General features: G+C 34.5%; 1 protein-coding gene and 1 pseudogene across 2 annotated transcripts in view; one reads left to right on the top strand and one right to left on the bottom strand.

Moving 5' to 3' along the window:
- FNIP1 (folliculin interacting protein 1) overlaps positions 1-25,047 on the top strand; it is a 135,047-nt gene that overhangs the window by 42,425 nt on the left and 67,575 nt on the right. For both annotated transcript variants that reach the window (XM_072629974.1, XM_072629973.1), the window contains exon 2: positions 21,396-21,522. In XM_072629974.1, coding sequence (XP_072486075.1) covers positions 21,396-21,522 — 127 coding nt within the window. The remainder of the gene's footprint in view (positions 1-21,395; positions 21,523-25,047) is intronic.
- Positions 16,808-20,531, bottom strand: LOC140529527 (small ribosomal subunit protein eS24-like; annotated as a pseudogene).

Genomic DNA, 25,047 nt, shown 5'->3' with positions numbered 1-25,047 from the left:
TGGGGTAATTTTGAGTACCTGTTTGCTACCAAAAAGAAAAGAAAAAAAAAATCTCAGCTCATTGTTGAACACACTTTTTTTTGAGACACAGCTACTCCAGACCATTCCCTATAAGTCCCTCTCAATATTATAGCCGTAAGCGAAGTTAATTATAAGTTTAATTTGCTTAAATGTGTATTACTTTTATGATTCATTAGAATTCTGTTTTATGTGCTTTTTGTACATTTTATAGTAAAATAAAACCCATGGTGTAATCAGATATTCCAATTTTATAGGGTTAATTTAAGGAAAACATCATATTAGAATAGACAGAGAGTTATGCTGTCTTGTTTCTAATCTCAATAGATTATATAGGCAGCATGAAGCAACAGTACTTCTGCTATATTAACAGGCTTACTGTCCAAAAGAAGGGAAGTGAGAATCTCATTCCACAAAGCAGTCCCTTTTATTTTCCTCTAATTGACTTTCCATCAGCTTCCCCACACAGGCTGTTCCAGACCTTTTCTTTTCTCTTCAAGCCTGCCATACAACCTCTCAGAAATAGAACTTTAGCCAGACAGACAAGATAAAAGACATTTTTATTTTTGACAAGATGAAAGACATTCATTATCAGCTAACTCTTCTGCCCTACTATCTCAAATCTCTATTCTCTCCCACTTTTTCTGATAGAGTCAACTTCTTTATTCACCAAAGCCAACCCTCTGTCTGGGTTTTTGTAACATTCCTCTGTTCAGTTCCAGTGGGTTCAACCTTAGTTTTTATGCAGATGACTCCCAAATGAGTCAGCCCTAGTCTCCCTCACGAGCTCCAGTTTGCTTCACTAACTCTCTAATTGACATTTTGTACTGGGGGTCCCAGCCATACCTCAGATTCAACATATATAAACAGAACTCATTATCTCCCCCCCTTCAAGTTTTCCTTCCCAAATTTTCTATTATATAAAGGGGGGAAACTACTATCCTTCTAGTCACCTATGTTTGTAAATATGCTGATGAAGGGAAGCTCCACTTGAATAAACATTATTACAGTGATAAGTTTGTCCATTTACTTAAGACGATACTATTCCCTACTTGTCTTGCCAAAGCTAAAAAGTTTCCTAGACAGTAGAAACAACCAAGTTTTAGAATATTTATGCAATACCTATTTGTGTTCTAAGGGAAACTGATAAATTCATGAATCAAGGGCACTTGGAGTTAATTCCTGTTTATAGCAAAGAGTAAGAATTACTCTGGGATTCTGCTGTGGGGATAATCCACTCATTCTTTGACTGGAATATTTTATTTTTAAGCAAAACAAATTTACATCGTATTGGTTATGTCTGAAAATGTATATCACATTCTGTATATATAACCTATCACTTCTTTATAAAGAAGTGGAAAGCATGCTTCAGCATCAGTCTTTTGTGTCATGAGTGGTCATTTCATTCATCCAGGGTTCTTTAATCTTTCAAAGTTGTCTTCCTTTATAATGTTGTGATCATTATATAAGTAATTCTGGCTCTTCTAACTTCACTCTTCATTAGCTTATGCAAATTATTCCAGGTTTCTCTGAATCAGTTTTTTGTTATTTCTTATGACAGTCATATTCCGTTGTATTCATATATCACATTTGTTCGGGCACTCCCCAATTGATGGGCACACTTTTTCCTATTCTTTACTACAACAAAAATTGCTGCAGTTAATATTTTTTTTTATGTATGGGTCTTTTCCATTTGCCTTTGACCTCTTTGCTGTATAAACCTACTAGCTGTATACTGGATCAAAAGGTATGCAGTGCCTTTTTGGTTTTAGTTTGAAATACTTACCAGAATGTTTAGACCACTTCACTACTCCAGCAACACATTGGTGTGACTTTTCTCCCGCAGTCTTTCTAACAATTATATTTTTTTTCTTTTTGTTATCTTTACCAGCTAATAAGTGTAAGATAGAATCTCATAATTGTTTTAATATGCATTTCACTAAATAGCAATTTTGAGTACTTTTTTCATATTGTTTTGAACGGCTTAGATTCCTTTCCTTGAGAATTGCATGTTCGTATCTTAGACCATTTATCTATTAGGGCATGGGTCTTGTTATATATTCAAATAAATTCCATATATATACATATATGTATATACATACATACATATATACACACACACTATCTTGGATATAAGACCTTTATCAGAGAATCTTTCACAAACATTTCCTTTTTCAGTTGTTTCCCTCCTAATTTTAAAAGTATTGGGATTTTTTGTTGTTGTTGTTCAAATCCTCGTCCATTTTCTATAATCAAAATTTTCTATTTTTATCTCCTATTAGCCTTACTATCCCTTGTTTGGCTAAGAACTCTCTCTGAGCCTTGGTCATAAAGGTCATCTTGGTCTATTCTTCTCTAGTTTTTTTATGATATAAACTTTGATATTTAGGCCATGTATCAAATTTGGAGTTTATTGTACAATAGAATGTGATAATGTTCCCCCAGTATTTTTTGTGAAAAAAGGAATCCCTACACAATAGTTTATGTTTTTAGTTTTATTGAAAACTGTGCCATTGTATATGATTGCTTCTGAATTATATATACCTAATTTATTGTACTGATTAACTTTTAAAAAAATTGTAATGAATACTAAATAGTTTTGATTAGTATACTGTAGTTTAAGACCCAGTGTTTGTAGGTCTCCTTTCATTCCCACTTTTTTTCATTATTTCCCTTTAAATGTTCCACTGTTTGTGGGGCGGAGCCAAGATGGCGGACTAGAAAGACATACTTACGCAGGGTCCTCCCCACAGCCCATAAAATACCTGTAGAGAAGGACTCTCAACAAATTTTGGAGCATCAGAAGTGGAGAACAACAGAGTGGAGGAGATTTCCAGCCCACGGTGACCTGAAAGGCCCACGGAAACGTCGGTTGCACCAGATGCGGAGCTGAGCATGCAGCCCAGCCCAGCCTTGGCAGCGCAACAAGACTCTGAGAGGAGGACGCCTCGGGGGCGGAATTTCCAGTCGCAGTAGCAGGGCCTCAGATCCCTCAGCCCACAGGCACCAAAGGTCAGAGATGGGCTTTAATCAGCAGGCCAGGAAGGGAGAAGGGCTTTCCCATAGCTCTGGCAGCAAGCAGCAGCCACAGAGGGTGCACAACAGCCCATAAGGGAAGCTCCATTGTTGGAACATAAAAACCCCTGGGGGCATTGAAAAGCTGAATCTTACCTCAGCCCTGGGTGGAGGCCCTGGGAGAGCTGGTCTTTGTCTCACACTGAATGGCAGCCCTGCCCATCCAGCTTATCTGAAAATCAGCCCCCAGTGCTGACTTTATCGGAACTGGAGGCCAAGTGGCTGTGGAGAGGTTTCTGCTAAGATTCTGGGCACAAAAATCCCTCTCTGCGTCCAGACCAGTACACGCTTGATCGTGCCACCTTAGAGGAACTGAGATCTCACAGATTCCCAGAGTATACCCTACTCTTGACAAAGGACCCAAAAGTCAAGTAACTGGTTGGGAAAATGCCCAAAAAAGGGAAAAAAAGTAAGATCATAGAAGGCTATTTTCTTGGTGAACAGATATCTCCTCCCATCCTTTCAGATGAGGAAGAACAATGCTTACCATCAGAAGTGGAAAGCATGCTTCAGCATCAGTCTTTTGTGTCATGAGTGGTCATTTCATTCATCCAGGGTTCTTTAATCTTTCAAAGTTGTCTTCCTTTATAATGTTGTGATCATTATATAAGTAAAAGACATAAAAGTCAAGGCTTCTGTATCCCAAACACCCAAAATAAATATTCAGTGGGCTCAGGCCATGGAAGAGCTAAAGGATTTTGAAAATCAAGTTAGAGAGGTGGAGGAAAAACTGGGAAGAGAAATGAGAGAGATGCAAGAAAAGCATGAAAAGCAGGTCAACACCTTGCTAAAGGAAAAAATGCTGAAGAAAATAACACCTTGAAAAATAGGCTAACTCAATTGGCAAAAGAGGTTCAAAAAGCCGATGAGGAGAAGAATGCTTTAAAAAGCAGAATTAGCCAAATGGAAAAGGAGGTCCAAAAGCTCACTGAAGAAAATAGTTCTTTAAAAATTGGAATAGAACAGATGGAGGCTAATGACTTTATGAGAAACCAAGAAATCACAAAACAAAACCAAAAGAATGAAAAGATGGAAGATAATGTGAAATATCTCATTGGAAAAACAACTGACCTGGAAAATAGATCCAGGAGAGATAATTTAAAAATTATGGGACTACCTGAAAGCCATGATCAAAAAAAGAGCCTAGACATCATCTTTCACGAAATTATCAAGGAAAACTGCCCTGATATTCTAGAACCAGAGGGCAAAATAAATATTGAAAGAATCCACCGATCACCACCAGAAAGAGATCTGAAAAGAGAAACTCCTTAGGAACATTGTGGCCAAATTTCAGAGTTCCCAGGTCAAGGAGAAAATATTGCAAGCAGCTAGAAAGAAACAATTCAGGTATTGTGGAAATACTATCAGGATAACACAAGATCTAGCAGCTTCTACATTAAGGGATAGAAGGGCATGGAATATGATATTCCAGAAGTCAAAGGAACTAAGACTAAAACCAAGAATCACCTACCCAGCAAAACTGAGTATAATACTTCAGGGGAAAAATTGGTCTTTCAATGAAATCGAGGACTTTCAAGCATTCTTGATGAAAAGACCAGAGCTGAAAAGAAAATTTGACTTTCAAACACAAGAATGAAGAGAAGCATGAAAAGGTAAACAGCAAAGAGAAGTCATAAGGGACTTACTAAAGTTGAACTGTTTACATTCCTACATGGAAAGACAATATTTGAAACTCTTGAAACTTTTCAGTATCTGGGTAGTGGGTGGGATTACATACATATACACACACACACACACACACACACACACACACACACAGAAAGACAGAGAGCACAGAGTGAATTGAATAGGATGGGATCATATCTTAAAAAAATGAAATTAAGTGGTGAGAGAGAAATATATTGGCAGGAGAAAGGGAGAAATGGAATGGGGCAAATTATCTCTCATAAAAGAGGCAAGCAAAAGACTTTCAGTGGAGGGAAAAAGAAGGTGAGAGAAAAATATGAAGCTTACTCTCATCACATTTGACTAAAGGAAGGAATAAAATGCACACTCATTTTGGTATGAAAATCTATCTTACAACACAGGAAAGTGGGGGAGAAGGGGATAGGAGGGGTTGGGGAGGTGATGGAGGGGAAGGCAGTGGGAGGAGGGAGCAATTTGAGGTCAACACTCTTGGAGACGGACAGGATCCAAAGAGAGAATAGAAGCAATGGGGGGCAGGATAGGATGGAGGGAAATATAGTTGGTCATACACAACATGACTATTATGGAAGTCATTTGCAAAACTACAGAGATATGGCCTATATTGAATTGCTTGCTTCTCAAAAGGAATGAATGGGTGGGGAGGGAGGGATGAAAAGAAGTTGGAAGTCAAAAGTTTTAGGAGCAACTGTTGAGTATTGTTCTTACTACTAGGAAATAAGAAATACAGGTAATAGGGTATAGAAAGTTATCTGGCCCTACGGGACAAAAGAGAAGATGGGGACAAGGGAAGGGAGGGATGTTAGAAGAGAGGGCAGATCTGTGATAGGGGCAATTAGAATGCTCAGTGTTTTGGGGAGGGGGAAGGGGAGAAATGGGGAGAAAATTTGGAACCCAAAATTTTGTGAAAATGAATGTTAAAAGTTAAATAAAAAAAAAATTTTCCACTGTTTGTACTGTCAGATAAATTTTATAATAATTTTGTCTAGTTTTACAAAGTAGTTCTTTGGTTATTTGGTATGGTACCTTAATCTGAAAATTAGTTTGAATGGAATTTATTTTTCTACATCTACTGAATTTTGTTGGTAATATACAGAAAGGCTAGTTTTGGGGGTTATAATGTTTTTCTTTTAATACTCAATTGACTCTATAGATAACTAAGTAAAATGTCACACCTGCCAAAGGCAATAATTTAGTTCCCTCTTTGGCTTATACTTATTCCTTAAGGTTTTTTTTCTTATTGCTATAGCTAGCATTTTTAGAATTATATCAAATAACAATGGTAAATACTATTCATCCTTGCTTTGTCCCTCAGTTCAGGGATTGGTAAACTGTAACTTGCAGGCCAAATGTGTCCTAACACCTGTTTTGCTACAACCCATGAGCCAAGGATGGTTTTAACATTTACAGTATCTAACTTTATTTTAAAATGTATTAACTATTCATAGCTCCTAGGCCATACAAAAAACAGACTATTTTAAAGCATAAAAACAATTCTTAGTTTGCAGTCAAAACAAAAAAAACATTAGGTTAGATTTGCTCATCAGGCTTTGTCTTAGCTTATTAGAAAGGCATTCATTATTACAAATGATGCTAGAACTCTTGGTTGGAGAGATACTATTAATCATATTAAGGAAAGGGTCCATCTGTTCTTTTGCTTTATAGTGTTTTCAACGTAAAAGTTTGTTGCATTTTGTCAAAAGCCTTTTCTTTATCCATTAATGTATTCTGATCATCACTAATATTGTTATGTTTATAGTTTTCCTAATAGTTAACCAACTATTGATTCCTTGTATAAACCATCCTAGTCATAGTAAATCTTTTAAATATGCTGTTGCAGATTCTTTGTTAAGATTTTATTCAGTATTTTTGCATTTAGATTCATTAGTAATATTAGTCCATAGTTTTCTTTCTCAGACTTATCTCTCCTGACTTTTAAGTATCAGTACTAAATTTGAGTGATGGAAGGATTTTGGTAGGGTGCTATCTTTCCTTCTATTTTGCAAATAAGTCAGTGTTTGATAGAATTCACTTGTAAATCCATAGGAGCCTGGTTTTTTTTTTCCTTTGTGAGTTTATATATGGCTTGCTCATTTTCTTTTTATGAGAATAAATTATTGAAATAATCTATTTCTTATTCTGATAATCTTTTTTTGTATTTATGCATTTTATTTAGATGATCATTTTTTGACAGTGATTTCTGATAATTTTGTTTTCCCTTCATTTGAATTCTTTCACATTTTAAAAAATACAGATAACTTTTATTTTTTGAAAATCAAATCGTCTAGCAGTTTGTTTTTCCATGTCCTTTTTTTACTTATCAATTCAATAGTTTTTCGTGGTTTTTTTTCCTTTAATTTTTAGATTGTCTGAGTTGAATTGTGAGTTTTTGATTTGTTGCCTTTTGTTCATAGTTGCGTACTGGATTCATTCTTCAGTCGTTTTTACTCTGCATTTTGTTGATCAGTGTTTTAATTAAAAAAGATTAGGAATTGCTTTGGTTGCACCCTAAAAGTTTTGGTATATCATTTCATCATTTTCTTTGAAATTATATAATATTACTAATTTGGTTTTTGGACTACTAGTTCTTTAGGGTTAAATTATTTAGTTGTAATTTTTATTTGAATTATTTCTTCAAGTGCCCTTTATTGATTGTAGTTTTTGTTGTGCTGTAATTAATAAGTATGTTTAATATTTCTGCTTTTCTGTACACTTGTTCATTAGGTTTTTAATGCTGTTGAATATTGTTGATATTTGCAAAAGTGGTTTGCACTGTGGTTCCTTGGTTCTTAAACTCTTTCTGACTGTTTGCAGTATTTATTTCTCAAAACCCCTAGATTTTGGTTGTGACATTACAGTGAGTTTTCATTTTAGGGTTTCTTTGAGGATGTTGTAGGTAGATTCTTTCTATTTTTACTTTGCCCTTTTCCATAAATCTGCTAGATTTACAGAATTATCTTTTATGATTTATTGAAATATGATATCCAGGGTTTTGTTTGGTTATGAGTTTCTTAAACATGCCAATTGTTTTTCATTGTAGAAAATTTAGATTTCATTTTCAATATTTTAACATATTTTCTAATATTCTAATATTTTTATTGTCTCATTAAGCCTACATTCCGTATTGTTGTTGTTCTCTTTTTATGAAGTCACTTAACTTTGTAGTACAACCCAAATAGGCAGTACTGCAGAAACCTTGGAGACATCCCCAAGTCTTCATTCACCGTTACTTCCACATAGCCAGTCAGTTTCTAAGTCTTCTACCTTCATATCTTCTCTCTACTTAAACTAATGAGGTCCTTATTACCTCTTCCCTACATTATTACAGAAGCCTCCTAATTGGTTTCCTTACCTCAGATCTCTTCTCTCTTCATTCCACACTCCATATAGCTGCCAAATCATTATCTCTAAAAACAGGTTTGACATCATCACTGTCTTGCTCAATAAGTTCCAGTGACAACGTATTATCTCTAGGATTAAATACAAACTATTTTATTTCACATTTAAATTCCTTCACAGTCTTGTTCCACCTTACCTTTTCAGACTTTTATTACTCAACCTTCATGTACTCCACAGAACAGCCAAATTGACCTTCTTGCTGTCTCTCACATGACATCCAACCTCCCATCTTCATTCTTTTTTACAATCAGTCCCCCATATATGTATGCCTTCATATTCCCTTTATGCCTCTATCTTTTAGAATCCCGAGTTTCCTTCAAAGTTTGGTTCAGTTGACTTCTAATAACTACATTCCCCCAGAAGTTAGTGGTTTTTCCAAGCCTCAAAATTACCTTGGATTTTTGTGTGTGTGTTTAATTTTCTGTATTTATCTCTTGTCTGCCTCCCCCACAAAAAAGAAAAAGAAAGAAAAAACATAAGCTCCTTGTGAGCAGGGACCATTTAATTTTTGTCTTTTTATATGCAATGTGTAGCGTAGTGCTTGGCATATTGTAAGCTATTAATAAATGCTTGACTTCTTTGAACATGGTCTTCACCCGTTTGAGGACATTTTTCTTGATATTTTGAATAGTTTTTTTCTTTTTCCTGTGTTTCTCATACTTTTGTTGTTTCAGTTGCTCTACAGTATTGTTAATTGTATTTTTATTATAACAAAAATCTTCCTCGTTTTAAAATTTCAGTTGATTTTATTTTGTCGTGGGTTTTAAAACATTGGTCTTCCTGTTTGGTGTTTGTTTGTGTTGTAGAGCGTGGGTGTGGGGGCGTGGGATGTGGGTGTGTATGATGTGTAACTTCTGACTCCCTTTCCATTTTTTCACTCTGCTTTTGTGGATCAGGCTTTGAATTGATTTGTTTAAGTAAAATATGACATCCACACTGAAACTGAGCAAGATTTTCATCTAAACATGTTCTGAAAACTTCCTAAGATTTCATTATTGAACCAAACAAGCAATATAACATAGCTTTTATTGTACTTTTCAAACTTGTACGCTTTATTTAGTAGTGAAATTTGTGTGTAGGAAAGCAACATAAAACTAGCCTTAGTTTGTCCATCTCTTCACCAGTTTAGGTGGCATATAGTGTCAGTTTGGGTCACATGATGGCTTGGTTCTTGCTTTTCTGTTTCTCTGAAGGCTCTGCTTGTCAGCAGGGTTGCTTGCCAGTATCCTGCAACTCCCAAGAATTTAAGAGTCAGAGACTGAGAGAATCAGAGAGGAATATATACTTTTTATCCCCCTCTCTTCCTGGGTTAGTCTGAATTCTCTACAGATTTATATTTTAAAGGAATGCATACACCATTGCCAGGGCATTTTTAGAAGGTACAATGACAACCTGTATCAGATTCACTTGAAAAAGGTGGTAAATGAAACTGACATGTATAGTCTTTGATGACTATCACAGTAGTACTTTGAGATGAATTAAATTGATCCTTTCAGTAATATATTTGAGGAGACAAAAGAATTGAAAAGTAGAGAGTGACAACTTTCCTGAAAAAAAATCTTGAACTCTACAATGTAACAAAAGGCGCAAATATTGGTTATGACATTGTGAGGGACAATAAGTGAACTTTGTACAAAAACACAAATTTTGCCTCAGGCAACTGTTCTCTCTCTCTCTCTCTCTCTCTCTCTCTCTCTCTCTCTCTCTCTCTCTCTCTCTCTCTCTCTTTTTTTAAAGGTTCCCCATCCCCCAGCCTCATCCTGTTGCTAGGATTAAACATTTTACATTGCAGCATGGAGAGTCTTTTGTTTGAGTTAAATTCAGACTTCTCAGTATGTCACCTGACAGTCTTGTGGTTTGGATGAATATGGTTCATTGCTATTATTAACCTGGGCTGGCAGCCACGCATAACTGGAGTTTTTAGGGATTTCAGAAAGTAGAACTGCCAAGGAGACAAAGATGCTAGTAAGGTACAACCTAGCTGTGGAAATAAATTTGACATTTTTTAACATCAGGAAAATCAGCACAGTTTAGTATTAATGATAATTAATATTTATAAAGAATATTAATAAGTACTTTATTTCATTTCCTGACAAATAAATGATTAACAAGTATAATATAATAACATATATATAATAAAATGACATGATAAGCACATGAATTTCTGACAGTCTGGCCCCTGGAAAACCTCTGAAGTAAATTGTTTAATGCTAGGGATTTTGATGAAAACCTTTCATGAAATGTTCACCTAAATTATGTTGATGTTGAATTTGTTTTGTGTGGATTTTAATACATTGAGTATTCAGGAACTATCCCTTACCATGTTTCTAAGTTTAGAATTATTCTCTTTATTTTTACTTTCACCACATTTATACACATATGTATATATACTCAGAAAGAATCCTTTTGAAATAAAAGATATGTTTTCTAAGAGATTTGATATGATTTTTATTGTTCTTAATTGTAATATGAAAAACCTGTATGTATCTGAGATTATTTTGATTTGTGGAACCCACATGTATATTTTTATTTAAAAGGAATTTAAATTAGACTTCTGAATTAGTAATAATACTTTTTGGTATAACAGAAAATAAATTTGAGTAATTTTGTTTTGTATTTTTATATTATTTTAATGATATTTTATTTGTTTCTACTTACATGTAAAGATAATTTTCAGCAGTCATTTTTATAAGAATTTGAGTTTCAAATTTTTCTCCCTCCCTACCTAAGACAGCACTCTGATGTAGGTATATTTTTATATTATTAACAAAGCACCTTCTCATCATTTAGTTATCTATTATATTTATGAAAACTATAGTATGAAAAATCTAGCTGAATCATTCCAAAAAATTTTTTGGTCCAGGCTTTCAGCAATATATGGAACTCTGAACATTGAAAATCCCTCCAATAGTGGCAATTGGAATGAATGATAGAATCGTAGCTTTAGAATTGACAAGGATCTTAAAGGTCATCTAGTGCAACCCACATATTTACATATAAGGAAAATTAAGCCCAGAGAAAGCAAGTAATTTGACCAAGGGGACACAGATAGTAAGAGCTAAGATTTGAATTTGGGCCCTCTGGATCTAGTGTTCCTTCTACTCTGCCATATTTTTTAGTCTCAGACTTAAGATCTTTAAGTAACAAGTTCATAAGGTAAGGTGAAAAAATAGCAAAATGGAAAGATCATGCACTGAATCCTCCATACAACTGCTAAAGTAAAATCTTTTTCACTTTCCTGCTCGATGAACTCTACTAGCTCCTTATTACCAATAGGATCAAATCGAAGCTCCTCTCTTCAACATTTTAAAGCCCATCATAACTTGGCTTCAGAATATCTTTCCAGCTTTATAGTACATTACTCCCCCTTCATACATTTTACAATCTAGCCAAACTGGCCTGTTTACTATTCCTTACATACAACCTTCCCTCTCCCATCTCTGTCTCTGTATGGGCTGTCCTCATACCTGGAATTTATTCTCTCCTTTTAACCTCTGACCATCTACTTGAAGGCTTTTTGATTCTCTTCCTCTGGCACCTGGTGCTTCTGCTCTCCTCCCTCCCAGTTATCTTATTTTTATTTTGTACATACATACATATTTTTCCTCTCAAGAGAATATAATTTCTTTGAAGGCAGAGATTTTCATTTCTATATATGTATTCCTAGTTCCTAGCAGACCACCTGTATATTGTAGGTCTTGATAAATGTTTGTTGATTGATGAACGAATTCTAAATTATAATGATTAAAGAATAAGGACATAATTGAAATGATCTGTCTAAAAAAAATTAAGAAGTAGTTTATATTTACGAAGGCCTACATTGTGCCAGGTTGTGACATGTTGGGCATTCAAATACAGAGAATGAAATAATCCTATTTGTAAGGAATTTATATTCTAATGGGGAAGACAAATATGCAAAAATGTGTATCTATCAATATGGCATCAAAATAAGGGGAATGAATGCAAATATATACAAAATAGCTAAAATATAAGTTAGTTTGAAAAGGATAATACTAGCAACTGGGGTATCAGGAAAGGCTTTCATGCAGGTGATTCTTGATGTTCATCTTAAAGCAGACCTGCACAACTTGGCAGTAGGTAGGGGCCAAAATTAAAATAGGCTAAATTTCTTTGGGCTGCACATAGGTTAGACTAGAAGCAGACTGATGATGGTTGGTGCGGGTCACTAGGCAAACAGTAGCTGTGCGGTGGCAACCGTACATTTTTTATGGGCCACCCAAAATCTTTTGGTGGACCGCAAGTGGCCCAGAGGCCATATGGAAGAAAGAGATTCTATCAGGTATAGAAAAGGAGAGAGAATATTCCTGACACGTGGTATGGTCAATGCAAAGGTATGTAGATGGAAAGATTGGGAACCAGGTATAGGGTATGAGTTAAGAGATGGAATGTCATTTATGAGGAACAGAGAGGCCAATTTGAGTGGTTCACAGAATGTGGGAGGGTCATGTCCAATCAGGCTAGAAGGATAGGTTGAAACTAAGTTGTATAGGATTTCACACACACTAAACAAAATAATTTTCCTTTATTCTAGAGACAATAAGAAGCCACTGGAATTTATTGCGTAGGGAGGTGACGTGGTCTAATTTTCACTTTAGGTTGATTATTTTGGCAGCTGAGTTGTGAGATAGATGGAATGGAGAGAGACAAGAGGGGGAAACCAATTAGCTATTGCAGTAATATGTGAGAGGTATTGAGGACCTGGACTCAGGTTGTATTTGTTTGAAAAGAAAGGAGTCTGACATGAGAGATATTGTAAAAATGTAAATGGCAAGATTTGGCAACTGATTAGGTATATGAGGTTAAGGAGGGTGAGGAAAAGAGGATAATATGAAGATTACGAACTGGGAATCTGAAAGGATGGTAATGCCTTTGAAAGAAATAGATAGTTTTAGAAAAGGGATAGTGTTTGGGGGGAAAGATAATGTTTAGTTTTACACATATTGAACTTGATATATCTCCAGGACTTTCAGTTTGAAATATATAATAGGCAGTTGGTTATATGGGACCGAAATCCAGAAGAGAGAGCTTTCTCTGAGACATAAATTTAAGGCTAATACTTAAAACACATGAGAAAAGAAAGAAAGCTACAGATTATCAAGATTTTTTAATCATAATTATTAATGTCTTTAAAATAGATGTAAAGGAAATAACTATCTGTAAAGTACCTTGATAAAAATCAAGATTTTGTGATAGAAGTAAGCCTTTAGCTAAAAGAATAGTGTTGTGGAGATCTATAACTGAAATAATTCATGTTATTATTTTTCTATTACAGGTAGGTGAACATTCCTTAGACTCAAAAATATTTATGGGAAAGGGAAACCATGAATTCATAAAGTTGTATATAAAATTAAATACTGTATACTCCAGATGTTTTCTCACTAGGACAGAGTGCCATGGGACAATCACCATCCTTGAATTGAAGGAGGGAGCACCAAGTGAGACCACCTATACTTATAAGGAGCTCTCTGATAGAATTTCCATCAGGTTTTGATTATTTTTATCAGTGATTTGTTATTGATAGCATATTTATCAAATTTGCCCATGCATTCTTCCAGAGGAAAGCTGATAGAATTAGGATCCAAAATGATGACAGCAGATACAATTAAGGATAGGGACAGGAACTGGACCTGTGATTTCATTGACTTAGGGAATTCCCTAGTAAGGAGATTCTTACCGCAACAGACCAACACCTTACCTGCAACATAGAGTCTCAAAGAATTGTTTGGAATTGCACCCCTCAGGCTACATGTGGCTCACAGCACTCCAGAGTGCAACTAAAACCAGAATGAAATGTAATTGGGAAATATTTAACACAATAAGTAATAATATGATAAACCTACATAATATTAACATGTGGTTTTCTGGGTCAATATGCTTCTGCATATTGACTTTTAAAATGTAATAGTACCTATATTTTGTCATTTTTAAAAATTTTGTCATGTATTTCCCACTTACATATTAATGTAATTAATAGCACTATGAGTGTTAGGGACTTGGCAGTTCAGTTGACACCTTTGGTCTAGGACACTGAGATATTAAGATACTTACCCAGAATCATACAGCCAGAATGTGTCAGAAGCAGGACACACCCAGGTATTCCTGGCTTTTTAACCTGGCTTTCCATTCACTATTCCACACTGCCTTTCAGAATGATAGGCTAAATCTAATAAGGTAAAATTTAATAGAAATAAATGTCGAATCTTAAACTTGGATTCAAAAAAAGTCAATTTGAGTATTTTCTGTGGAGAAAACAATGCTAGATAGAAGTTTGTCTAGAATAACCTGAAAGTTCTAGTAGGCTAACCTCTCAATAAGAATCAAGAATGCAACATGGTAGGTAAAAAAGCCAAAATCCAATAAAATATTAGGTGCTATTAAGAAATCATGTCTATAACACAAAAGGTGATAATCTAATATTATGATCTAGTCAAACAACATCTCTAGTATTCTGTTCAGTTATAGGCACCACGTTTTAGGAAGGACATTGTCAAGCTGGAAAAAATCCACAGGAGAATGTTCTAAAATGAAGGTCAGCAAACCGGCATATAGGCCAAATCTGTCCTATCATCTGTTTTTGTATGATTCACTAAAAGTGTCAAAGCCATACAGAAACAGGCAACAGGCCATATAGTTTGTGACCCCTGTTCTAGATAGGGAAGGCCCACATGAGAATTAGTTGAAGGAACTAGTGCTATTTACCTGGAGAACAGAAGACACAGTAGTTGTCTTGAAGGGCTGTCATGGAAAAGAGATTAGACTTGTGCTTAACCCCAGGATCAAAACTCATATATGTAGAGATGGAAGTGACCCGGGTGAGTACAACTAGGAGCAATGAATGGGTGGAAGTTGTAGAGATTGACTTTGTGATCTTCTTAGTGCAGATACCTTTTTCATTGGAGCAGATTTTGACCCATCTGTATTTTCTCATTCTATGTGAATCTTTTCCATGTCTTTTCACAGATCTTTCCAATGTGCTAGAGATTTTTCTTTCAGTCTTTTAGCATTATCAGCACTCCAACTGTACATCTGTTGTTTCTTACTTTTATTTTCCTTTTCTAACCATACAAATCTACAGTGACATCTTTTATGCAACTTCACTTATAAAATAATGCAATACTCCAGATGTGTTCTGACACAAAGATAATATAGATGAACAATTCATCTTTTGTAATATTCTCCCAACTTACGCTTACCATGCACCTTTCCATTGACTTTGAGTAACCAACCAGTTTTCAACCATAAAGTATCACCAGAAAAATATTGGCTTTTAGTGACAGGGAGCCCCTTAGAATTATTGAAAGCACTCTATAAATTCCGAAATGTGAACCAGCCCAGCTCTTCTTCCTGTTCAACTTCTTCTTTCTGCAATCCTAGTTAAAATAAGTGTATGTGTATGAACTAAATTAATGGTTAACTCGTCTATCTACCTGCTTGCTAGTCATGAATAAACAATGGTAATGATGGTAATGATAGCAGCTGACATTTCTATGGTACCTTAAAGATTGCTAAAATGTGTGCATGTGTATGTATGCATATATGTATGTGTGGTGTGTCATTTTGTCCTCACAACAGCCCTATGAAATTGGTCATTTAAATGTTTTTTCCCATTTCATGGGTGAGGAGAATGTGGCTAGAAAAGTTATTCATGTTCACATAGATAATTCTAGGACTAGATTCCAGGCATGTAGAACCAAATTGTGTCCACTACATCACAGCTGCCTACCTTTTTTGAGCAATTACTACGCTAAACATTACTACTACTAAAACCTTCAATATATGAGTACTTCAGTGAATTGATGATTTCATCAATTTAGCTACTTTGTGCGACAGGTGCTGTAACTGACTGAAATATTGGTCACTCTATAGCTAAGATAGTCATGAAGCTTTCTTAGATACCAATTATGCAGTTTGTTACCTGGCTCAAACTTGAAGCTTGATGGATCTACCAGAACTTATGTGTTTTGCCAGCTAGCATAAGATTCAAGAACTCCGTCATAAAAAGCAGCATGGTATATTGCGTATAAGACCAGCTTTAGAGTCATTACAACCTGAGTTCAAGTCTTGTCTCTAATATAGTTTCCTATTTTCATCAAATTGACAAAGATTACAATAAAAACAGTCAGTGTTAGAAGGACTGTGGAAGGACAAATGCACTACTACATCACTGGTGGAATTGTGAATTGATCCAGTCATTCTGAAAGTCATTTTGGAATTATTCAAAAAAGCCAATAAAATGGTTATATTCCTTGAACTAGCAATCCCAAATGAGCCATGTGGTCCCAAAGACATCAGTGACAGAACAGTCTTAGGTATAACAAAATAGTCACAACATCACTCTTTGTGGTGGCAAAAAAAAAAAAAAAGCCCCCAAAACCAAACAAACAAAAAAAAACCCAAACCCTGGAAACAAAACAGGTTCCTATCCATTGGACTGAATAAATTATGACATGAATATTAATATTATGAACCATTACTGTACCAAAAGAAGAGACAAAGAGAAGAAATTCAGGGAATTAGAAAGATTTGTAGGAAACAATACAGACTGAAGAAAGCAGAAATGAAAACATTTGCAGTGATATAAATGATAACACTTTTTTTGAAGTTTTCACATAGTTTATTTATGCTCTGATGAAGAATTGTCTTCATGGATAAACATCATCCATAGTGCCTTTTATTCCTTCTTTTTGCCAGCACCGACATTTGCCTTTGCAGTACCCCTGACTTTATTCATTGTGTTCTTGTGTTCCTTTCACTGCTTTTTTGATGTCTTTTTCTTCTCAAAAAGACCATGCTTTGCAAGTCTGTTCTTTGGTTCATTTTTCTTTGCAAAGTCATAAATCATGAATCATAAATCATGTCAAAGCCTGTTGTTTTGCCACCACCAAAATGCTTTCTGAATCACAAAAATGATGCCTGGAGTTGTCTTGTACATCTTGGCCAATTTTTCTCAAATTTCGGTCTTGGACACTGTGGCTTTTTCATGTCAAAGGAGATCTATAACCATCTGTTTATGCTAAAAAAAAAATCTGTTTGTCATGAACTTTCTGGTTCTGATGGTTACAGTGTCATTTATGATGGTGACCGGCTCCTGGAGCAGCAGGAGAGAAAAAGAAGTGATAACACTTTAATGTTGTTGGGTTGTTTTTTTTTGTACAGCCAACTAAGATGAATTTTAGTGCACAATCTTGGTCTTGGAAAACTGATAAGGAAACACTTTTCTGCTTTTGATAGGAAGATGGGGGATTAGTGTTATAGAATATGGTATATAAGTCATACACTTTTGCAATCTTGGCTGGCTTTGCTTAAATGTTCTTCTTTGTTACAATACTGGGTGTCGGGGAGGGCTAAGGGAAAATCACAGTAATGTAAAAAACAAAATGCAACAGCACTAAAAAATTTTTTTGAAAAACCAACCTATGGTCCACCTTCATTCCACAATAAGGTATTAAAATAGAACCTTAATAGAATCAAACAGATGTGACAGGCTTTGTACAGACCACAAAATAAGACAGCATTGCTGCCTTGTAGACTTAAAATCAAAATGAAGGACAGGATGCTGTAATAAACTGTCAATTTTTTATAATTTTATTTCTTCAGGCTTCTAAAAGACATAACCATTTAGAAAGTCTGGGATACAGCAATTCAGTAATGTGTAGGTGTGGGGATGAGTATTTTTTTATTGCAAGAGACTTTTGAAATTCCTTCAACATAGATTGAGTTTTTGTGTGGTACTGATAGGCAAACTGATAAAGATAGAATGAACAAATTATAGAAGAGCGCCTTTAGGTGGTGTTTGCCAGAATATCTCATGATAAAAGAATAGAGGGATGACTGCTCAGTGAAAACAAAAGATTGGTTGTTAATCAAAACCATTATTGGAGTTGGAAATTGAGGCAGAATTATAAAGGTAAAATAAGAGGAAAAATGCCATCAGGTATTTAATTATAGGTTTTCAAACTGACTATCTTTATTCTTCCAAAAAATAGCCCAAGTTCAACATAGTTCCAAAGTGCATTTTCTTTCTGCTTCACAGTGACACGTATGATGAGAATTTATATGTTCTTTTTAAGCACATAATGCTGATCAGGCTTCTGCAGAGGGTGTCTGTTCCAGCATGGCTGTTTCTGTTAACATTCTCTGAAGTGTTAACATGAAAAACATGTAGAACAGATAAGCTGGAATAAACTGTAAATATAACTTACAGAGACTTAAAAATAGTTATAAGTGATTCATTATACAGTTTTCATACCTATAGTTAAATTTGAGAATAGTTCAGTTTTTAGATAATTTTACTACACTCTGAAACAAATATTTTGTCTTTTTTTGTGTTATGTTTTTTATATTACAGAAGTGTTGTAATTTGAACTAAGGAAGATGAGTCTTCATGACTCCAGTGGCAGCACTTTATCCCCTGTGCTCCCTAGCTGGCCTCTGTCAGTAGGTACTGTTGCACACTTGACTATAGTATTGTGTAAGCATAACTTTTATATGCATTGAAAAATCAAAACTTTGTGTGATTCTTTTGCAACATCTGCTTTACTGTGGGGATCTGGAACTGACCTCAGAATTTCTCTGAGGTATGCCTATATTTGGATTCCTTCCATGAACCCTGGTGATGATAGAAATCAGAGGAGACACGTATCATCTTCCCATATTTGAGTGTAAGCAGTTTATCTTTGTTTAGTCCTTTATCTTTGTTCTCATGTTTACCTTTTTATATTTCTCTTCACTCCTGTTTGAACTTAAAAGTTTCTACATAACTTTGGCCTTTTTGTCAGGAATTCTTAGAAGTCATCATTTTCATTAAAGGTTTGGGTTTTTTTTCTACCTATGCAGCATGATTCTCAGGCTTGCTGGGTAAGTTTTTATTGGCTATAAGCCTTCTGGAATGTTATATTCCATCTTCTCAGCCCCTTTATAATATTGACTGCTGAATCGTATGTAATACTGACTGTGGCTCCCTGGTACTTGAATTCTTTCTGACCGTTTGCAGTATATTTTTTAAGATACGAAAGCTCTAACTTTTGCATGTCTTATTCCTTGGGTTTTTCATTTTGGAGTTTCTTTTAGAAAACAACTGGCAGATTCTTCATATTTCTACTTTGTTCTCTGGTTCTAAGAGATTAGGGCAGGTTTTCTTTTATGATTTTATGGAATATGATATTTAGACTCTTTTTAGGCATACCATTCAGATACTCCAATGATTCTTACATTTTCTAGGTCAGTTTTTACTTTGTGATATCTTACAAATTCTCTCTCTTTTTTTTTTAAGTCTTTTTGACTTATTTCTGATATTTCTTAGTTCTATCATAGAGTCATTTGCTTCTAATTAATTCATTCTAATTTCAGGAAATTTGTTGTCTGGGCAATGTTTTGTAACCCCTTGTGCCAAACTGTTAATTTCCTTTCCAGTTATTTCTTCCTCAGCTCTTGTTTCTTTTCTGGTTTTTTTCCTCGAGTGCTCTTATTTCACATGAAAATAAACTTTTTAATTCTTACTGAACTCTTTAAGGAATTCTAGATGCATTTGTGTCCATGTTGTGTTTTTCTTTCAGGCTTTGTTTGCAAATATTTTATAGTCATTCTCTTCTTCTGATTTTGTTACTTGAGTGTCCCTTTCACCTTAATAGCTCTCCGCAGGAGGTGACTCACAGGTGGGGTACATTGTATATATATTCAGACTTTTTTGATATATTGTTCAGTTTTTCTGATTTTTTTCCTTACAAAATTATTTGTTTATGGGATGACTCTCTGGGAGGGGTTAGGTAAAATGGAGTGATTGAATTTTGGTGATTTAAAAAATCTAAAGATATCAATAAAAATTGCATCTAAAAAAATTACATCTAAAAAGAAAAGCAAAATAGCTTTGAAAGCCACGTTACATTTATTATATAATTACCAAAACAAGTTCTACATAATAGTAATACTTCATTTCATGTACGGCACTCTTTTTCTGTCTACTTTGTGCAAATGCTTATTTTATTTGGTATTTAGGTTCAGAATTAATATTTTAAAAAGAAATGAATTTTATTTTATTAATGGAAAAGACATTAAAGAAGCACTGCTTTCCATCTGCTTTGCAGCTGTACTAGTCCTTTCTATATGATTTGTAGCTAAAATCTCTTGTTTTATCTCTCCCTATCAATCAGAATGTGAGCTCCTTGAAGTACAGAGATTCTATTGTTTTCTCTTTATATACCCAACATTTAAGATAGTGCTTCATGAATACTTCCCCTTCATTTATTCATACTTGTAGTCTGCAAATATGGTCTCCCTAAATTATCATCTCTTCTCTAGGCTAAACATTCTCAGTTTCCTTCAGTCCTTGATAGATTTACCTGCTGAATTATCATTATTAATGAATGTTGTTTTAGTGATGCTCCATTATACATTTTGCCCACTGATTATGTTAATTATATTAATTGATTTCTCCTTGGTTGCATTTAGGTCTAAATTTATGATAGATAATAATAATAGCCAGCATTCACACGGTACTGCAAGGTGATTTACAGATATCTCATTTTATCTTCGCATTTACTACAGGAAATAGGTGTTTTTATTGTTCCCGTATTACAGATGAGAAAATTGTGGCAAGGAGTACAAATGACTTGCCTAGGGTCATGCATTAGTGGTGGTGGTGGTGGTGGAGTGGTGGTGGTGGTGGTGTGGTGGTGGTGGTGGTGATGGTGGTGGTGTGGTGGTGGTGGTGGTAAGTGCCTGAGCAAAATTTGAATTCAGATCCTCCTGCTTCTGAATGCAATGCTTTAGTTACTGTAGCACCTACCCATAATGTAAAGTTTGTGTACCAACCTCACTAATATGGAAATATGTTATACATGACTGCATGTGTATAACCTGTATCAAATTGTTTGCTTTCTTAATGACTGGGGAGGAGAGGGAGGGTGGGAAAGAATTTGGAACTCAAAATTTTAAAAAACACATGTTAAAAATTGATTTTTCACATGAAAATTCATATTAATTACATGGAAATAAAATAAAATAAAAATTAAAAAGTTTGTGTAGGTCATTATTAAATGCATTCTTGTTAAAATGATATCACTCTTCAGTTATGTAATTGAAGAGAAAGAGACACTTTGTATAAACAGCCAAAAAATATGGAACATTTGAGTTGTGTAATATAGTGTTCACTTAGAAGATAATTATATAGAGTACTTGATAAAATGTAAAGCCTAATGGATTTTTGTTTTTCATTGAAGTTGGCCTTTGTCGGAGTTTGATCCAAGCCAGATTCGACTAATTGTGTATCAAGATTGTGAAAGAAGAGGGAGGAATGTCTTGTTCGACTCTAGTACTAAAAGAAAAACTGAAGACATATCTGTGTCGGTAAGCATGTTTAACTATTTGATCATTAAACTTAGGATAGATGAATATAAATTATTATTTTTCATTAGTTACTGAAATGTGATGGTACCTATACTCTGTTTTAAAAGTTGGAAATTCTACATGCCAGAACTGAAAATCAAACATAAAACACTTTTGAACATCAAATTAAAGTCTAGTATCAGCATACTAGAATTTAGTATCAATGGTAAAACCCTACTGTCTACTTTTCCTTCCTTCTTTTCTTTCTTTCTTTCTTTCCCTTTTTTTTTTTTGGAAGCAATTGAGGTTAAGTGACATGCCTAAGATCTCACAGCAAGTGTCTTGAGGCCACATTTAAATTTGGTTCAAGGCTGGTACTCTATCCACTGTGCCACTTAGCTACTTCTCTCCTTTATCTTTAAAAAATTTTTCTTATGTGTAGTCAGTCAGTCATTAAGCATTTATTAAATGCCTGCTACTATGATAAGTATTAGGGATATGAAGAAAAACAAAAGATAGTTCCAGGCCCTTGAGGAGCTCACAATCTAATGGGGGAAACAACATAGAAGCAAATACATACAAGCAAGCCGTATATAAGCTAAATGGAAAATATTCAACAGAGACCCTGCCTTTAATTAATTGGAACTGAGGGAAAAGGCTTCCTGTAGAAGTCAGGGTTTTTGCTAGGACTTGAAAGAAGTCAAGGAAACTACAAGGCAGAAATGAGGAGGAGAGAGGATTCAGCATTTGCAGGACAGCCTGAGAAAATTCCTGGAACTGAGTGATGGAACAACCAGGAACCCAGTGTTACTGGATCAAAGATTATATGGAGAAGTATAAAGTGTAAGAAGGCTGTAGACATTGGAGAACTTCCTTTATTTTTTCTTGTTGTTGTTGTTGGAACATCAGGTTATTAGGAAACCTATCAAGGATAGTTATCATTTGCCAAAGGTTGTCTAGCTGCACACACAATACAGAATAATAAGAGTTATCATTTACATAGTTCTTTAAGGTTTATAAAGCTGTATGTCTGCATATATACATACATATAAATATATAAATATAAATATATATGCATATATGTATTTTTCATTTAATCTTCATAACAGTCCTTATCTCTATATTACAGACAAGGAAACTGAGTCAGAGAGGGATTAACTGGTGTTAAGTATCTAAGGCAGAATTCAAGCGCAGGCTTTCCTGACACCAAGCCTAGCATTCCATTCACTACACCACCCAGCTTCCTATACTGAAATATTTCAGATATCAGTAGTTTTCCAGATGAAAATAGTTTTAAAAATTCTGCTTTTCCTGTTTGTTCATCAGTGCTATGTCTGATTTGGAAGGATTGGCATTTGAATTCTATCTTCTGAAAATAATTCTTCTATCTTAATTTTAGAAAAGTAATGTCTGTAGTATTAAATGGAAAGTAAAGTGTTACAATTTATTTTTCTCGTCACATTATTCCATCCATCTTATACTAAAACAAAAGAATAAACAATTTGGTCCTTAGAAAGAAATAGTAATAGGGGTCTTAGTAATTTTAAATGTCAGTCTTGAATGTGACTCATAAGCTTGTAATTATTATACCTAGCTTCTCTTTTTACCTTTCAGTGGTGTTTATATAAAAATGATTAAGTAACAGTACTGTACTAGATTGTAAGCTCATCCTTGTCAAATATAGCATCTTATTTCGTTCTCTTCTCTTGGGCTGAACATTGTTTTTGTTTTTGACATGTTAACCAGTTAAAAATGCTTTCTGAATGAATGATTAAGTGGAATAAGTTGAGAAGATAATTGTAAATATTAGATAGTCATTTATTCTGAAGCTGTGCTACTATGTAAATGAACATTATAAAAATTTTAAAAGACAGAATGAAGACTAGGTTTTTTATCTCCTAGAGTTTGTGATTCTTCCTGTATATTGCTTTGTCTACACTAGGGACAGTATTCTGGTTGCATTATAAATGAGAATTCTTCATTAATATATCCACAAGGTTTAAAAAAAATGTCTCAGGAAATGTACAAAAGCTTGGAAGATAGTTCTTGGGATAAAAGGAAACACTGCACTTAGTGAAAATAATGAAATTCTATTAAAAGAAAGCAGTATAATTTTATTGAAATATAGCTAAGGCTTACTGGATTTACTTAAACCAGAGAATGATCTTTGAATAGCATAACAATAGCTCTCTTGATTAAGCAGTTAATTTTTAAAGAAATGCTTTTAATATTTTAGCTGAAGGAAGGTTATTATAAAAATTCGTTATTTTGATGAACTTGTGGCATGCTATGTATTTTAATATATTTTAAGTTTTCATATGATAACCTATATCTTTTAAATTTTGTATTACATATGATATATGTTCATTGATTAGGTATTGTCATTATTGCAGAAACAGTTGAAGTATGCACAGAACAAATATAGAATTTTCAGAATATCACTTTTTGAAGCCAAACTTTAAAAATGCTACCAGTGCATTTGTGTCCTGTGTGATCTGATTGCTGTGAGCTCACAAGTGAAATATTAATAAAGGGACGTGCTACATTTGATGCTGAAAATGTTGAGTTGTGGTTTCTTTGAAAACTGTCATAGCCAGATAGATTTAGTGTGGTATCATCATCACATGATGCTTTGCTGCTCCCAAGACATTGTTTTTGTGTCAAAGATAAAGTGCAAAGCTACTTCGTGAGTTCCTTGTATAATCATATGATGATTCACGTGCTCCATCCATTGTATGCTACATGCAAGAACAAAAGGCTTTGCCTTGTTAGCAGATTTACACATCACAAAAATTCAACAAATTTCCTTGATTTGGGACAGCTGGAGTCTACTTTTAAAAGTTGAATATTTTGAGTAAGAGACAGGCTTAAACTTGCAGGTCTTAGTTCACATATCTAGAATGTGAAATGTGCCTCTGTGGCTTAAATTTGAAAAAATATATGGAGCTGCTTCCTTTTCAGAATTTTAATAGATATTTTTGTATTTACAGATTGAGTTATTTATATATTGGAGAAAATTCTTATGATATCATCAAGTGTAGGCAAGATTTTCTAAAGGAAAGTTAGAAGGCCCTTTTCTTTATATAAGTTTACAAGTAGTCTTTAAGCCCTTAGGTATAGAGAGACTTTAAGAAAAGATTCCCAGAAAGACTTGTTTATTTGACCTGTCACATGGCTTTTCAATCCAGAAGCTTTTCTGCCTACCTTTTTCTACTTGAATATTGGTCTGCCTGAAAGTCAGCTGGTTTTGAGGGGAGATTAATAAACATCATATAATTTATACGTTCATTTATTTATATAAGCATTTATTATCTCCCCCTTATGTGATTTGAGGAATTATTTTAAAGTTGTTTGGAGGGGGAATTTGGGAGAGTTTATATAAGTCCCTGCCTTTTCTCTGCCATTTTGGCTCTACATCTCCAGCAATAAGCATTTATTAAGGGCCTACAGTGTGCCAGGCACTATGGTAAGTACATTACAAATATTATCTCATTTGATCCTCACAACAGCCCTGAGAGATAGATTAGGATAATGTTATCCTAATTT

Source organism: Notamacropus eugenii, chromosome 1 (genome assembly GCF_028372415.1).
Source record: "Notamacropus eugenii isolate mMacEug1 chromosome 1, mMacEug1.pri_v2, whole genome shotgun sequence".
NCBI classification, from domain to species: Eukaryota; Metazoa; Chordata; class Mammalia; order Diprotodontia; family Macropodidae; genus Notamacropus; species Notamacropus eugenii.
This window is presented reverse-complemented; position numbering and strand designations above follow the sequence as displayed.